This window comes from Channa argus, chromosome 11 (genome assembly GCF_033026475.1).
Source record: "Channa argus isolate prfri chromosome 11, Channa argus male v1.0, whole genome shotgun sequence".
Classification (NCBI taxonomy): domain Eukaryota; kingdom Metazoa; phylum Chordata; class Actinopteri; order Anabantiformes; family Channidae; genus Channa; species Channa argus.
This window is the reverse complement of record NC_090207.1, coordinates 22,855,481-22,873,688: the sequence shown is the minus strand read 5'-3', so window position 1 is coordinate 22,873,688 and position 18,208 is coordinate 22,855,481. Positions and strand designations below refer to the sequence as shown.

Here is an 18,208-nt window from a genome sequence, read left to right as displayed (position 1 = left end):
AAGCTCCATCACCACGTGGATGGCCTGCTGAGATCAGGAGTATCAAAGGTCACCTAGGGACTATGGGTCTTACCATCTTATGTCTTCTCTCAAACAATAAAAGTGGTCGCTCGCCTAACATCCCCCACTCAACCTGTCTTCTCCATCGGTCTTATTAAAAACCAGACACCAACATTTGTCTTCTTTTTAAGAATTGTTTCTAAAGCACTGCAGAAAAAGTAACAACTGCTTATGGGACTGGTTTGCTGAATCTGTACAGTTAATGATGAAGGCTGAAAGATAGAAATCTGTTATGCTTTCTACTAAAATTCTACTTTCTCTCTTCTTCCTTCCCTTTCTTTTGTCTTGGTCTTTCTCTGTCTCTCTCTCTGAGATTGATTTCTATCCTTCTTCCTCCCTCTTCTACTGGTACTCCTGTGCCCCCTGCTCTGCCTCTGAAATGCTGATAATGCTGATATGTTCCTCCTACTGAATTTTGGGTCACCAATTCCCTAAGGATAAAATGTGAGGAGGAGGAGGAGGAGGAGGAGGGAATGTATTGACAGAGAGAGAAAGAGAAAAAGAAAAAGGAGGGAAAGACAAAGAAAAGAAAAAAATATGTAGGAGAAAGAGAACAGGAAAAGGAGAGAAAAAAGGCCAAAAGAAAGACAAGACCAAAATAGAGGCAAAGCTTCACCTTTTCTCCATCAGATCTCGTATGGAAGTTATAGTAGGTCCAGATCCTAGGTGATTGTAGTATGGCCCTTCATCTTTCTCCAGGATTTGTTCTAGGAAAATATAGTGCAGTGAGGAAATGACTTAAAATAGGCATTAAAAGACTAGAAAATTATACATTTAAATATTATTCATGAAAACAATAAATAGTTTATTAAGTATTGCTATGATAACTTACTTTTTCCCAGTGGTGTATTACATATAATAGCTACTTTTTGACATACAAGTCTATGCACAGTAAATATTATTTACTTTAGCTGTTCTAATGTTAATAGGTAATATCAGTATTAATACTACTCATATACCACTTTCTGATTCATTCTTAACATCCTTATCTTATAATCAAACAGGAACTGAGGGAAAGTTTGACTAATTTTACTAGCATGTTATTTGTTGCTCGATTTAAACAAAGCAAAAAAACACACATAGAAAAGAGCAGTAGGGGCTATGGCCACAGTCATATTATGGCTTGGTAGATAAACCCAAAATTTCTTCTCAATTTAAGGAGCAATGAGAGCAAATTTTTTAGAAACTATGTATCTACATTAAATAGTTTATTCTGCTATGCCTACATTACATTACCCAACTTGTGGCTCAATATTAAAATCAATCAAACAGATAGTTTGCCTAGTGCCTAGTACAAATATTTACCGCTTTAGGAAAGAGTGAGGCTGTGTTTTTTCCAAGGTCAAAGGCACAACTCATGTGTTCAAAAACATTTTTAGAAAAACTTAAAGTCATCCTCTTTTTTTGTCGAAGGCAAATCACAAATGAGAAGCGTGAGAATGTGCAACTGATTGCAACATGTAGTTCCCACAAACGCACATACCCCTACCATGTACAGACACTGGGCTGTGACCGAAGGGTGTGGTGAGGATAAATGACTGAGCATGTGTGAATTTTAGGAGGGAGTAACCATGTCACTAAATGGACAATTTGCACATCTGTGTTTCTGTTGTGTTTGAGTGTGTTTGCAAGTCACTATAGATGACACCTTCTGTCTACTGTATTGCCTCTAGTATAGCAGACACTCTGAATAACTTGATGCTCTACACAAATGGCTCATTACCTAAAATGTAGACAAACATTCTGGTTCTGGTTCAGAGGTAATGTGAAGTCACATTCCCCTGTTGCAGGGAGGCACCAGGGTGTGGCTCAGGGCAGGAAGTGGAGGAGTCATATTTATGTTTTGGAGGCAGTGTCATTCCAGTGTGGTGTTATGCCACAGGGATTTGATGAAGCAGTGTGTAACCAAGCTTTACTTTCTGTTGGTCATAACACTTAGCAACAGGATACAGCTAGCAGTGTTGCAGTAGCTGCTCTTACATGTTGTGCAACCCCTTCAGTGTTTAGGGAAAGCAAACAGAGTATTTACCAATTGTCTATTTATAAACCCTTATTGCCGTACAATGAACACATTGTAACTGCATAAAAATGCTGGACATTTTTTTGTAGCTTCTCAATATTTTATTATTCACTTATTGCAGAAAGTTAATGAATGGTCACCTACCATATATAGTAATACTCTGATTTACTAAATCAGTAATCAATGACTTAATGAATAGAAAAAGACTGGATGTTTTTTAAAATAACAATTTATTAGACTTATCTAACCTACCTGGCACAAATCAATAAGTGCACCTATTTTCCTTACACTTCACTGTAAGACCACCTTTACTCTAAACAAATAACTGGAGCAGGGTGCTACCCTAACGATGGGACTTAACCTCTTTCTGTCAAACAAAGACCCTGTTCTGCTTGCCTGCCAGACCTAAACCCACACAAAAGGCTCCTTCTGCCAGATTGCTATTGTTCCTGCCTGCTGCCTTCACCGGCTCACACTGTCACAGTCTGGATGGTTGTGGCCACACACATTCTTACAAACGAATTGAGCACATTAGATCAATAGACAGAGTAAAAAAAATGGACAGTGACATTCTGGGTTCATGTTTAGCTTAATATGTAGAGCAAAACATTAATACTCTCATGTCTAGAAAATATTCCCCAAGAATTTTCTTTGTATTAAGTTCATGGTCCCTTGGTGCCATCAGGCACAAAAAAGCCTTTTCTAACACTGAGTATTCAGATTTACTGTACTTAAAGATTTATTTAAATCTTACTCTTTTCTCCATTCAGAGATTAATATGTAAAGTTGTGCAGTGTGATTTGTGTTCAAACATTGTCGAATATGTTCCTAAAATGTGCTAATTCAGTTTGTGAATGGACAGCAATTTCCTGTTCTGCATACACATTAGCATAGACTGACAGTGACTTACCCACACAAGTGCAGATGGGGAATTCTGCTTGTAGGTCCTTGGAAGGAGTATCCAGCAAGCTCTTGGTAGGGGTATCCAGGTAGCGCATTGGGGACTCTAGGAAACCTCTGAGAGATGGAGAAGAAGGCAAACTGTCCTTAGTGGGGGTGAATTCCTCAGAATAGCATGTAGTGGACAGCACTGCGATATCACCCGATGCCTCAATCTTCATGCGTTTGGGTAGCGGGGAACATGGTATGCTGAAGGTATCTTCTAAAACACAGGGCTGCTGCTGCTGCTTGTCCAGTGGGGCCTCCTGATTAAGACAGACATTAGGACGCAGCTCCTGTTGCTCCTCCATAGGACTTTCTGTATTTGACTGGTTCAAAGTTGCTTCACTTTCAGTTTCAGAGTCCTTGGTGACTTCCATCCTCTGATTATTTACACATGCTGTAGAGTTAACTTGAGTGGTCTGAATTATGGGAGCCGACTGGGAGGTGGAGGATATTGTGGGACTGAGGTCCTGAGGACTGGTCTGAGACTTGTTCACCTGCTTAGGGGCTGTAGCTGTCTCCTCCATAGGCTGGCTGCCAGTTACATCTGGAGCTGAGTCCCCAAATTCAGCCTCAAACTGGCGGATCAATTCTTCATACTTCGGGTCTATGTTGAGGAGACTGGGTAAATGTGAGGTGCTGGATTGAGACGTGGAGGTCCGAGATGTAGTGGTGCTGGTGTTGCCGTAGGTCACACTGCCTACTCCTTCAGATTTTGCATGGGCTACGGGAGCCTCAGGTGGGGGCAGAGGGCCCAAGAGGGCTGGAGTGTTCTCTGACAAAGCAAGAACATTGGAAGAGGGAGTAATTAAAGAGTTGGAAATGAATACCTGAGATAGGGCTGGGGCAGGGAGGCCTGCAGCAGCAGCCTGAGTGGAGTTACTGTGGAGGGGCAGAGAGGGGAGAGAACCTAGTTGCAGGCTGGTCATGGCCAAGGCTCTGTTCATCATGAGGACTGGTGGTTTTTGTATGGTAATTTGACTCTGAGGCAGGAAGGTTGGCATGGTGGCTTTTTGCTTATGTTTCTTGATGATTATCTGTTTAGGTTTGGGCAGGGGAGAGTGTATAAGCATCCCACTCACAGTTGATATGACAGGAGATCCCTGGCTGCTTTTTTTCTTCTTGGGTTCCTGTTTGATGGCCAGGTGTGGTAAACCTTCTGCCTCCATCTGTGGTACCCACTTTTTCAAGTTTTGACAAGCAAGAGGTGCACGAGGGCCTGGAGATCCAAAGCCAGGGGAGTGGTTAGAGAAGAGAGTCCTCTTGTAGTGAAGGTGCTGTTGCAGAGCTGCCTGAGTGGAGTGGCTGATGGTTGCTTGGCTAGGAGACAGGGGAGTACTAGGGTAGTGCTGACCCTGCTGCTGACCATTAGCTATGCCATAATGTCCCATGGAGGCAGTGTGATGGTAGTGCTCACCGGAGTCCGGCTCTTGCTTTATTCTGGCCAGTGCTGGGTTATCCTGGATTTGGATACATCCATTCTGGTTCAAGCTGAGATTCTGTGTGACTGGATGCTTGAATGGAGAAGTGCTGAATTTGATACTGGAGTCACCCAGCAGTTGTTTAAGCTCTGACATTGGGTCTGAGCTACTGTGAGGTGCAGCAGCAAAGTGAGACTCATGGGTTTTCCATGGGTTCCTCTGTTCAGAGCCTCTGCCTGAGCCCTGCTGCCATTGCTGTGGATTAGGGCTAAAGCCTAGAGGTTTTCCCTGACCTGGGAAGGGAGAGGTAGAGGATGGGAGAGGGGTAGCATGGGGTGGCTGGCCCTGGGACTGTGGCCTGTGGTGCTCACAGGACACTGGGGTTTGCTGGCTGGTGTGAAGTCCTGGAGGGACGGACTGAGAACGTGATGAAGATGATTGTATGCCAGGAGAGGATGGGATTAAACTAGAGCCATTGGGGCACTGAGGTGGGAGGTTCTGGCTATGTTGGTGGTGTTGGAGGTTACTGTTGTAGGGGGTTTGAGCTGGAGAGCCAGTAGCTTGTGGACTAGTACCAGATAACTGTGTCAGGGCTTCTATGGCAATAGCTGTCTGAAGACTGATGTTCTTTTCCTTGGCGATTGAAAGAACCTGGGGAGAACATGGAATTGGAGGTTTGGAGCTGGGCATGTGCTCCGGTCGAGGGCACTGAGTCACCTGTTGTTTCTGGGAGTATGAAGTAGTCAGACAGTGGCCACCATTTACCTGGGGGTAGGGCTGAGGGCGCAGATGGGGTTGCTGTAGGTGAGGCTGTAAGTGTGGGGGTGTATCAGAGATCTTTTGGGATCCTTGACCCTCATTGGCTGTCAACTTAATCTTCTTCTCCAACCACTCAAGGTAGTCTGGACACTCGGGCCCATCACAGTTGCAGTTAGGGGGCTTGTGTCCATGTTTGGCTTGGCTCAGTGCTGTCTGAAGGGTGTTCAGGTCTTCTGAAGGTTGGCAGCTTTCCTCAGGAGCCCCTACAGAGAGTCTGGACTGAGCTCCCTCAGCACCCATCTCCTTGTTAAACTTCTCATACAGCTGAGCTGTGTTGGGCTGCACGAGGGGACAGGAAGACGACGAAGAAGGAGGCAAGGAGCCAGCAATAGCAGAAAAAGCCACCAGATTGTGGGCATCCTCCATGTCTGCTTGGTGTACAGGTTCACTAGGGGTTGTTCCACCACTACTGTTCCAACATTGTTGCTGCTGTTGGGTGTCATTGACCTTGCCATGTCCTGCCACCCAGCACTGCCTTGGAGGCACACTTCCTGTCCTCTGCTGCTCATTTTCCATAGATGCCTCATCATTATTAGGGTAGCGTTTCACCCCATTGGCCAGTTCCAGGCTCAGTGCGCCTTCCTGGAGGCAGTCATGTGACCCAATTTCCATCTGGCCTCCACTTCTGGGGCCATCCACCAAAGTGACTTTGCGAATAGTCTGAAAGACAGAGTGAGATAATAGGAAGATATTAAATCTAGGACTACGACATGTGCAAAAAAACAGTATGCAATGCATTCGGCTGTTAGTTTATCAGGTATTTTTTAGTTTAGCTCAAACCAATGAAAGCTAATTCTACCTGTAATAACAGAAAGACATACACAGAAAAACAACCACTGACACTCACATTCACAACTACAGGCAATTTAGAGTCACCAAATAACATAACACACGAGGAAACTGGAGTAACCGGAGAAGCAAAAGAGGAACATACAGACTCCACACAGAAAGGCTGCAGCTGGCAGGTAGATTTCAACCAGGGACCTTCTATCTGGGAGGTGTCAGTGCTAATCACCACCATGGAGTATATTTAATAATCACTAAATAAATAAAAACATCTGTATTTTAAAAAGTATCTGAAAGTATCAGCAGTCAAAGTAATATTAGACTCCAATTCCTTCTTCTCAACTTTTATCCAAGGTTTCCTTCCTGCCTCTCAAACAGTGGTGTGGGGTCAGTTCATTTGGGTTAAGAAAGACTTATCAACTATTGTTTCAGTGAATGGTTTTCCAAGTAGGCTGTTTTTGTCAAGCAAGTCACAGGTCGTGTGACATAGTTTCACTGTTGTTTAAAAATGGACAGATCAGTTGGTCTATGCAAAGCAGATAGCTGGATGTAAAACATGAACTCACTGTATTAGGAGAATCTGTGTGTGGCAGAGCTGGGATGTTATATGCACACTGCAAACTTCCAACAAAATACAATATACAATTTATTGTGAGGTACAAATAGTTAATTTTAAAAAAATAATAATTTATTAAAAGCCACAAAACTAGTTTTTATATAGAGAAGAAAATATCAAAAGGAAAAAATGATTGATTGTACCCTTGTAAGATTCTATACTTGACAAGTGAAACAATTAATGAGATATTATTACATTGACAGACACATATATTGCATCTTATTACAGCATGAGCATGATTTGCAAGTACTACAGCTTGAAATTTAGATACTTTGTTATATACTTTGTATAATATCTATTCTTATTGTTATCATTGTTCCTACTGAATTGATGTTTGCAGATCCAAGAACATTTAATCCAAAACATGACTAAAAATGGCAATACTGACTTGTCTACCAAGCAACCGATTTGTCATGCTTAAGACATGTTGCCTGTTAGACCACACCACATCTAAGCCCACTAAAAAAGGAGCATGCCCTATTTGATAAAAGCACAGTCATAAGATGTAAATGAGAGAACTGCTGACCAAGTGTTGAGCTGCAAAAACTGAAAATCTTTGTTAAAACAAGTAAAGGGAAGTCTTGTTTGTGCATGACTTGAGGAAACCCTTCAGCAGAGATTAAAGCCTTTTACACATACGAACTCTGGATAATGCAATGAGATTTCAGCCTTGGATGTTGTCAGGAGTGGCCTTTCAGATGCAACCCACATCAGGAGATCACCCAAGTGAGAAGCATCCACACGTGTAAAAAGCCACTTGAGTTCAGCGCACGATCAGCATGCACAGGAGGAACAACGTGATAGAAAACTTAATCTTTGGGAAACAGTGTTTTGTTTACAGCAGATAAGAGCTACGCTTCTAATAAATAAGGTTCAATCAATTGACTACAGCAGCATTCAAGTGATAAAAACATCATCAACACAACCATTCGCTCAACACTTTTCAAAGAAGTCAGAATAATGTTGGCAGCGTCTCATCCTGACATTTGCGTTCATACAAACACCCCCTCTGGACAAAGTCAGGAGAATGTCAGGATTCCAGTGCATGTCTGAAAGGGGCTTTAGATAAACAGCATCTGGGGAACATGAAAACCTATTAAGATAACCATGCTAAAATACTAGTAGAAAAGGAGTATCGAAAGGTGGTGGGAGTAAAGCTGCTTAGAGAAGGCAGGTAGGATAAGTGTCTATTTAGACCACCTGATTTTAGAGATAGATGTGGACATATAGTATATTATTGGAGGGTATAACATGGCCCTCTTACATACCTTATGTTAAGCAGTTATGAGGACTTAAATGGCAACTTCACCAATTTTCAACTTGCTCTCCCTGGCTTTAGTTTCAGGTGTAAATATTCCATAATGCTTTCAAACTTCTCTCTGACATCAATATTATTATTAAATTATCTCTCTTCTTCTGGCTGATAAATGCCTTCAGATGACCTGAACCTGGAGGAACCTTCAGTTCAGATTATATCATCTTGTTGTTTACACTATGGAGGTTGTGGCCATGGTCAACCTGCTTTTCCAGAGCTCCCCCAGGTAATATTATCTGGACTCCTAACGATGTAAAACTCCTCCGGCTTTTTGCTGAAAAAGCAGAAAAGGTCATGGAAAACCTGCTGGTCAACAGTCACAAATAAATGATGGGTTCCTTATCTTTTAAACAGAATGATACAATACTTATTTACTATAAGCTTTTTAGTTGTGTACAAGAGCTCACACATTTGGTAACACTAATCACAAGATGATCACTGCTGTCACATACATGTATCTCACTTCCTCTCAAATTCAAAACTAGAACAGTTACCACATTACTTGTTATACTGAAACCCACCACCTGCCCCTGTGTGAAGTTCAAATAAATATATATTACATATTATATATGAAAGAATAATGCTAACTTTGGTCTTCTTGAAACATCAGGGGATGAGTTTGGTCACAATAGTGCCTAAAACTGTATGAAGAGTTAAAAACTAATGTTGCTACAAATTCAGTAAAGTCAAATAAGGTGCTCAAATTTACTTGAAACCAAAGCTGTTACTCACTAACAGTATTCAGCTCAGGTTTGATCCTCATACATTATAATTAAATGAGTCTAGAGAGGAACAGTAAACAAAGATAATCCAAGGGCAGGCTGGGAAATCATTGACAGAGTTCGTGTTGTGGCTGAACACTGTATTTCACTGTGTGTAATTGCTCTTATGAGAGGAAAATAACATCAGACTTACTATGCAAATGTTAGCCCCACACCAGCACAATATTAGTAACCTCCTACTTGTGTGTTTACAATAAACAGACAAAATAACCTAAACAGGCACCTAGTTTATGCATTGTATGGTAGCCTCAACTGAAAAGGACACTTCCATGAATCAAAATTCCTGTTACAAACACAAGTCTTCCCTGCCAGAAGACACAATAAAAACTGAATTGCAATAATGTGATGGAGATATAAATTATTCCTTACACATACACACAAACTAACCTCAAGCCAGCTGATGGTCTTACATTTCAACATGAACCAGTTTCCTAGTCAGACAGAACAATCCAATATTCTATCATCTCCGCCTTAAAAAACAAAAGAAGGTATGTTCTGTATGTAGATCCGTCAGTGTATGACAGTAGAAGTGAGCCTGACGTCCAGCTTCCCCATCATTTGAATATTATTGAAATTAGTCTTTGAAGTAGCTAATTACTGGACAGGCATTGTGCTCAAGTCTTTCAATCCACCTTCTGCACCGGGTGTCTGGTGGAGGTCCCGGGGGGCGGTGTTGGTATTGGTAAGACATGGTGTGGGGTTCTAGGGGGGATCGGGGTGGCAGTGAACAGCCGGCATGCAATACGTGAGAGGCCCCATGTCTACACTATCAGTGGCATCAGACGGGAAAGAGGAAGGAGGGGGGGTAGTAGCTGTGTGCAGCAGTTATGAGAACTGCAGTGTGTTGAAACAGAGTGACTGCAACACTGCACAACCTAACATCCCACAATCACGCACTGTCAGTCACATTTAGACAGTTTTCCTCTTTTCTCAGAGTTACATATACAAAACACTGCCACACAAAAAAGCCACATGGGTCTAAAGCACAGGAAACTGAACATTTACAACAAATGGACTTTACTAGCGTAGACACACAATTATAGTCCTCATGAAAGCTTTTATTAATCTTGTCTTTTTTTTCTTAAATATATCCTGGTCCAGGATGACATCTGGAGGGCTTTACACTGCCTGTCTGAGTGCTTTGGACTGTACAGACCACGTGCTTTGACAAATATTTACACCATGATAGAGCCTACTCTCTTTCGTGAAGTCTGTATGTGTCTTCTCTCTAACCATGTCACTCTGTTTCACATACAAACAGACACAATCATTTGTAGAAGCTTGACACACATCCTTACGTGCCTCCAGAAGCATCAACATGTCTAACTGGATTAGATCTTGCAAAACCAGGTAGACCTGTCACTTGAGTGTGGGAGCCCTTTTAACAAGATAACACTGTACAACAAAACAAGTGCTATTTAACCCTGACACTGCAAAAAAAATAAAATAAAATAAAATAAAGAAACAACAACTAGAGAGACGAGACAGTGTGTAAAGATACTAGTGGTGGTGAGGGGGTTAAGTCCAGCTTGTGAGTAGACAGCTGAACTTAAATCCTAGATACACAACACCCCCCAACCTCCTTCTTGTCCCCCTCCTTCTTCCCCCACCCCTTCCTTTGCTGCCGTGCGGAGCAGGAACATTAAGCACAGAAGCACAGACCTTGACAATATGAAGCCGGCTGAAAGCCTCAAGGACCAGCAACGCTTACTTACATGGTTCTAGACGTCCAGACAGAGCTGCCGGTGGGAGAGCAGAAAGCAGAAGAGGGCACAGAGAGGAGCATGAGACTTGCTTGCCGGCACAGCAGCCCACAAGCTATCTGACTTGGGTTGTATTCCTTCTTTATTTTTTCCAGTGTGTGCAGCGCGAGCACAGAAATACACATACACTCATTCACACATGCACACACAGCCAGCCACAAACACACAACACACCTCCCCCCAGCACAGCACACACGTTACTCATTCTCTTTCCTCTTCTTATGGCTGACGCTTTCTGTTCTCTCCTTTTTCCTTTCTCATTATCTCTGTCTGCTCCTCCCTTCCCTTTTTCAATATCCTCTTTCTTTCTCTTGGCTACACATGCAGTCGGCTTCTCTTCACAGCCCCCACCTTCCCCTCTCTCTCCCTCCCTCCTTTCATTCCCCTCCCTCTCATGCAGCCTCTCCCTCCATCTCCTCTCCTCTCTCTCTTCAGTATGTGCAGAGTGAGAGGCCATTATCTGAGCCACAGCGGGCACGTACGGTGGAATGGAGGAGTGTGCAGTGAGCTGAAACAGAGAGAGCTGTGAGGGATAGTCACTAGCAGCAGCAGCCTAGGAAACAGCACAATGCAGCACAGCTTTTACCAATCAGAAAGCCTCCTTCTGCCTCTATCGTGCCCTTTTACCACAGTACTTGCTCTATTGCATTCGATGATATTACATATAAAGCTATGTTGTGTGTTTTGTTTATCTACAAAAGGCCAGTATTGCCAAATACTGCTTTTTAGTGCAGAGGCAAGTCCCCGACGCCCAGCGAATATGCACAATCTCAACTCAGAACAGCTTCACCAGGATAAAGAAAAAAGGACCAAAAGAGACGCATCGTTCTATTGTTTGCTTTTCATGTTTTCTGCCTTACATTACGAAGGTTTTTTTCATGTTTGCAAATTTGGCGTCTACAGTCAGCTCAGCCCTGGGCCAAAGGGGAAGCCACCGATAATGCTTCTTCATTTTCCATTTTCTTCCTCATAAGCAATCACAGCGGTTGGCCATTCCTTGCTTAAAACAAAAAGCTTTAATATTACACCAGTGGATAGTAAAACCTCTAGCAAAGTTGCATGCAAAGGAGAGCGCACAATTGGTAAATGAATCAGAGCTGGCTTGCTAGCGATCTTGCTGGTCCTTACTCCAACATCCAAAGGCTATATTGGAGGTTAAAGGTTTCTAAACAAAACTAGATTGGGGCCACTTAAATATCAATTATCAAGCAATGCTCCCTCAGAAATCTTTAGATGGCGATATAATTACAATACAGGTATAAGAGCAAGAAAGCTACACTAGGCAATGGAGAGGGAACAGCGGATGACACTTCGACATCAGCAAACAAGAGCAGCAGGATGAAAAAAAGGGAATGAAGGAAGATGCTGAGAAGAGGGAAAATGACAAAAGGGAGGTAGAGAAAACAGAGTTGTTCAGTTACTCATGTAATTGATTCTGTAATGGGAAGGATGATGAAGAGGAATTGGGCCGAATAGAAAGAAGATCGGCAGACTGCTGCCAAATGAAGAAAGCAACCACAAAGTTATCAACCCATCGTATGTGCCGAAGTTGCAAAGCTTCTGTTCTCGCCTGTCAACCAGCTTACGATAAGGTTCTCTTGTTTACTCTCCTCACCATTGTTCTGCATTGGCGTCACTGCCGTTTTCATCATCAACGATGTCATGATGGCCGGTTTCCTCTCGCCCACCTTCTGGCGGAACAGACTTGTGGTGTCCCCTCTCTTGTCTCCAACATTGCTGGAGTTTTGGAGCAGATTTAACCCAAAGAAGGGAGGGTGCTGGGGAAAACATGATTCTCTCTCCCATGCAGTTCGCTGTCAGGTCCTGCGTAATATCTTTCTCTTATATTACTGAGCATTGTGGTGACTACACTGCGCTATGGCTGGATTAAATTCAGTAGTCTTTCCCTTCTTCTTTTTTGGCTTTCCCTGTTTCCCTTGGTCTCTCTTGATTTCTCATCTTCTCTGGCTTTCTCGGTCAGCCTCTGCCTCCCTCTCGATATGCTTCTCTGTTTTGTTTCCTGAGCCTTTTCTCCTTCTAGCACAGATTATTGCATTACCGTTCCAACACTTTCTTATGCACTCGCACTTTGGCCCTGTAAATTTTACACTGCCAGTCTCTCTGTTGCCATATGCATATATATATACACACACACACAGATGAGCGTCCATCCTAAAGAGAAACACAGCGCAGCCTAAGCTGTCTAAGGGAAGGAGAGAAGTAGAGCATTAGGTCACATGACCGGCAGTGCCAATGAGCGAGAGCGAAAGCAGTGAGCAAGAGAGGTAGGAAACACATGTGGCAATGACGTAGCTGCACCATCATCATCATAAACAGAGTCTCCCATCAGGACGCTTGCCTCCACCACTGGGTGGGAGAATGTATCATCTCACACAGGCCCATTATCTATTATCGCCAACACCACACACCAACAGACGTGCCCAGTTGACTTATCCTCACTCGCTCCCCCAGCTGCGATGACACAGCATGTCTAGCTCAAGACTCAGCATAACCCCATTGAAATACACTCCATATTGTAAAGACCTGCCGAACACTAAACACTTCTGCTTTATTTTCTTGCCGTGTTGCTATCAGAAAAGTCAGTCCTTTCAGTGGAAGGCAATCTTTTTAGAAGTTTTTATTTAAGTTAACATGGGCATTCAGCTAAAAGAGAGCCCCTCACATTGAGGGGGATGTAGTCATCTCAACTACATCTAATATAAGAGCTTTAAATCAATGACATAACGTGGCTATAGCACTTTCACAGTTGAACAGTATGAACATCTAGAAAACAGAACAGAAACATACACTGAACTTGCGACCTGAATAAGAAGGGAAAACATGAAGTCGGAGGTTGTAGAGTACAGAAGATGAGTAAAACAAAGAAGTATGAACCAACCAAAACATCCAAATAAAAATAAGAAGAAAGTTTCCCACAGCAGGCAGATGTTAAGTAACAACTTGTAAACAGATTATATATCAAATTGTTTACTGTATTGTACTGTACACCAAACTAAATTACTCTGAGACTACTGTAATATATGTTGACTGATGAGTCAAAACCAGCAAGGAACAGGTGTCATTTCACGTAAAACATTGCTCAACATTTGCGGTGGTTACCACAGTCATGCTTGGCTATCTCTGACACAAAATCGGATTTTGGATAAGCAGCAATGAAAGGAAATGATATATAAAGAATGTCTCTCTGTGATTAAATCGCACACTAAAGCTGAAGCATTCAGGTTTTCTTAAGAGAGCTGTTCTCAAATGACCTCCGGAACATAACTGGTTACTCAGATACTCATCAAAACAACATGACAGGTTACATTATAACTGGAAGGTATTGCAGTCTGGTTAAATTCTAACTCAACTGTTCTCACTCCACTTGATACTGGCACCTCAAGACAATGGAAATTACAAAAACAATCCAAGCACCACAACTTTTAGTGAAAACAAAATGGAAAACATGACACTTACGGTAAATCTGCTGTAACCCGGCATGGAGAAAGAAAGGATGGTATAACAGAGAATTCAATTTTCACATCAATCACTTCTTCTCACAATGTAGTCAGATTATCATCCAAATGAGTTGTTTCACGCCCTCATCTCTCTCTTTCTTTCACTCCATCTCTCTCACTTCTCTGTCTCTTGCTCACTGTTTCTCAGCAGCTCAGAGGAAAGGTCTTGGTTGTAGGAGTGATGACTGACAACAAAAGTCAATCCTCAGCAGTGTGTGTTGGGTTGACTTACATATGACTAAGCCTGAGTCATCTTTGTCTTTTCTTCTCAACAAAGTCCTGACATAAAAACCTTTACACGCTAAAACAGGCTTTTTAAATTTTACCAGTACACCGGTAGTGGGAGGTCTATGTGTGTGTGTGTGAAACACACAAATACCCAAAAAGAACAAATTGTTCAAGGGCTCAATAGGAAAACTGTACTTCTGAGAATCTTTGTGATGTCACTTCTTTACACCTTCGTCACTTTTTAGTGTGCACTCTAAAGTGCCAATGGTTTATCTAGCAGCCGCTAAACAACTCACATGAGCATCACGGTCATGACATGCATGGGGGGCTTTTCCCCTCCTCCCATCTCTTCCTGTCAGCTGACTCCACCTCCCTCCACCACTACTGCCACTACTACCCCCATGTCATTTTTCCCCTCTCGCTCTCTTTTCACTCTGTCTCTTTATTGTTTCTTTCTGTTGTCATCTCACCCCCAACTGTCATGCACATAATTTTTTCAAGACAGCAAAGGCTCCAGCAAAGGCTCCAGCAAAGGCTCCAGCAAAAATTATATTTCTCCACATACATGCTCATACATGCTAGTATGCATACAGTAGTGGATGATTTATTGAGGGTCAGTGGGTTTATAGATGGGCGGAACAAGAGGCTAGAGGGCTGCATACAAGCACATTAGATTTAACAGAGTAGAAGCAACACAGAGTTTCAGCCTGGATGAACAAATTATTTAAATATCTTGCTGAAATCTGTTAATGTGATTACTTTATTATATTTAGTGTGGTTTGGCCTTTTTATGAAACAAACAGTCAGTCTTTTGTTTTCAATAATTCAATGGCATGAATAAGATGTAGAGATTAAAAGCACTGATAGTGACTCCACTGTACAGGAGTTGATAAAACAGGATGCATAATAACATGTGGACAGTATGTGCACTGCATCTGAGTATTGTATCTTTCCATCTGTCTGCGTATATAATGAGTTGCAGACTATTAGCATATTATTTGATTGCAAGGAAATTTTCATAATGTTTTTTTTTTTTACTTGCATATTCCCCCTCACCTTCAACCTCTGACCCTGCTCTTAGACAGAACGGACTGTAATGTGTTTGGGCGTGGATTGTAGTAACAAGTGTAGGGTAACCAACTCTGAGTCATATCTCCTGACATTCGGCACGTGCAAGTCAGCACGAAGGGTCCAGCTGGCGAAGGCCCTCCCCCTTTCAATCCCCACCCCTTACTACTCCTCACAAAGAGAAAGGGAGGAGTGTTAAGGGAGGGAGGAGTGGTAAGTGAAGAAGGAGGCAAAAAATGGAAAGGTGGTGATGGGTGGGGGGGTTAAAGACAGGGTGGAGACGCTAGAAATTAATGAAGAGGAAGAGGAAGAGGAGGGGAGATGCTGTTTTTAAGAGGCAGTTCTTTGTACCTAAGGTTTGGGACATGAAAGGAAAGACTGAAATGTAATCATGTACAGAATATGTTTGAAAATTTGGGTTCTGAAGCATTGAGAATGGATGACTTATTGAAAGAAGTGGATGAGAACTGAGTGAGTTTAAAGGGTTCAAGTAACAAAAGAACACTGTGTACTACTACCTGCCAGTGTAATATGTGCCAAGTCATGAAAAAAAGCTTACCATTCGAACCTGAGTGGACAATGATATAATTATTCACAGAGCATAGTTGTTATTAACACCACAGCAAATTGTTTTTGGGATTTATAAAATAAATTGTTTAGGCTTGAAACAGAAAAGTAGAGAGAGCCAGAGTCCTGCTCGGTGGCTGGTTGCCAGCCTTGTCTCTCTCAGGACCTGGGCTAAGATTAGCTTCCCATATGTTCAAGTCAGGCGTAGCTGGGCTTAAAGGGCCAGTACTCGACTGTGGCAAAACAGAAAAAACTTCACTGTGCGCCATGAAGCCAATGCAGTGCCTTGCATTAACTGAATCATTCAGATTTGTTTTAAATCATTCACAAGAAGGGAAGGTTCCTACACAATTATGACTTGATTATGTTTTATTATTTTAATTTGAGCCTGTTGAGTAATGACTATATGGCATGTATGCATTTGTTGCTAGGTATCTGCATTGTTTTACATTATATTCACTCAACTCCTCTACCTTTTTGGTGTTATTATCCCATACTGAAGTCACATGCATCAGTAAAACAATATTTTTATGTGTGTTTCGATAGCATGTGATGAAAACGCCAACAGCTGTGGCACTGCATTACGTAAAACATGGCAGCATCTGGTGGAAGTGGGATTCAGGATTGGCTAAACTGTACACCCAGTGGGAGCAGCAGAACAGTCGCCAGCGAGGCGAGAGTTAAAGAGCTCCAGCAACAGCTGAGAGCTCCTCCCCCTCTCTTTCCATTCATTTTTTATTAACTGCGGCACCAGGCGGCTGACAACCTCCCTCCGACATCAAACACAGATACCACCAACAATGCCAAAAAGCCACCAACCTCAACTCATCATGCCAGCCAGGACTGACTGTAGTGTAAGTCCAGCCATGTTTACTAGTACAGGAAAAACCATAAGCACTATATCAAGATAGATATTGTACAAACTAACATCTGGTAAGAGTCATTAATTATAAATAAAGCCTTCAGCGGTTACCAAGTCCCTTGATATGAATTACTGTATGGATAGATGGAAATGGATGGATGTATGTATGTATGCTGTTTTCTAGTCCCTTTCTTTGATCAACCACTAAAGGAAGGCTGATTGGTAACCACTTATACATGTGATTCGCTGTTGATACAGTTTCTCAGTGGCTGGTAGTTGCCAACTTCTCCTGGGTTTGCATGTAGCAGTGTAGAAAATGGTTAATACATAAATATAGCTTTTTATTTGCAGAAAAGTTTTTGCTTTCAAATGAATTCAATCAGTATTAACCAGGTTGCTTGCAAGTAACTTGTTTAAGGCTATACATTAGTGTTAGGAACACAGAATCCTGGGACATCAAATAAATGAATGCTTTATAGGATATATATAAATTAGTATGATTTATTACATTATTTGATGTAATATTTGCCAACTCTGTAAAGTTTGTTTTAGATTTTAAAACACCATTAACACCCTAATTCTTCTAAATTACTCCATTCCTAATTAGCAAGAATCTTTGCAATACAAAGAAAACATGTTCTGAGGATGAAAAGATAAAAATAACAATAACCAAAACCTCAACCAAATATGACTACAGTACCGGTATAAAAGTTAACCATATGTTACAGTTTATGCACATTTTAATTTCCTACTACATAGTTGTGTGCAGCTAAGTAACAGTGCTGCAGTTCTTTACTGACTTAGTGGAAACCTTACAAAGTGGTAAATACATCGAAAGCCAACACTGAATGGAAGAGATGATGTCAAACCCCCCACTTCCTGACTCTGTGCTATACAGCAACCCACTTACCATATAAATATACTAACATTTGAAAGTGATGCTGGGTACTTGGTCACATGACCAACCTTGGTTGCCGGACTTGAGCTAAAATTAAAGCGATGATGTCATCAGACATTCAGTGTTGCCACGGAAACTAGGTCAGCGTTAACTCTTTGTGGCCCATGCTGGGGATTCCACGCAAGGCTAAACATATGATTAACAAACGTTCCATCTGCTGTCACGCACTCAGTGGTGCAAATATGACTTTTTCCCACCAGTGTGATATTTGAAGTTCATCTCATGTATAAAAAGGAAATCCTGTGTATGGCCAAAAAAAAAAATCACACGTAGTCTGTCTGTCTTGTAACCTGTTGTGGTAACCTCTTAATTCAGTTCTGCTTCCTCAACAGGAAAGAAACTAGCAGACAAACACTGTGCTGTAAAACTGAAATAAACTAAACTAAATTTTCAACCATGGCTGTCACCTAATATAAGCATATACTTTAAGTGTCAAAAATAAATTCCTCATCTTGCTGGATGTAGACTATGTTTGGCTTTGTT

General features: G+C 42.0%; 1 protein-coding gene across 5 annotated transcripts in view; it reads right to left on the bottom strand.

Moving 5' to 3' along the window:
• The window catches only part of tet3 (tet methylcytosine dioxygenase 3), a 31,062-nt gene that overhangs the window by 10,410 nt on the left and 2,444 nt on the right, over window positions 1-18,208 (bottom strand). The window contains exons 1-3 of one of the 5 annotated variants that reach the window (XM_067520897.1): window positions 14,002-14,165; window positions 2,991-5,922; window positions 677-767 (exon numbers count right to left, since the gene is read on the bottom strand). In XM_067520897.1, the coding sequence (XP_067376998.1) occupies window positions 677-767; window positions 2,991-5,922; window positions 14,002-14,025 (3,047 nt within the window). In that variant the 5' untranslated portion in view covers window positions 14,026-14,165. Of the gene's footprint in view, window positions 1-676; window positions 768-2,990; window positions 5,923-9,148; window positions 9,610-10,476; window positions 10,844-12,139; window positions 12,713-14,001; window positions 14,166-18,208 lie in introns of those variants that run through there. The other 4 variants (XM_067520898.1, XM_067520899.1, XM_067520896.1 and 1 more) reach the window with 4 other exon arrangements.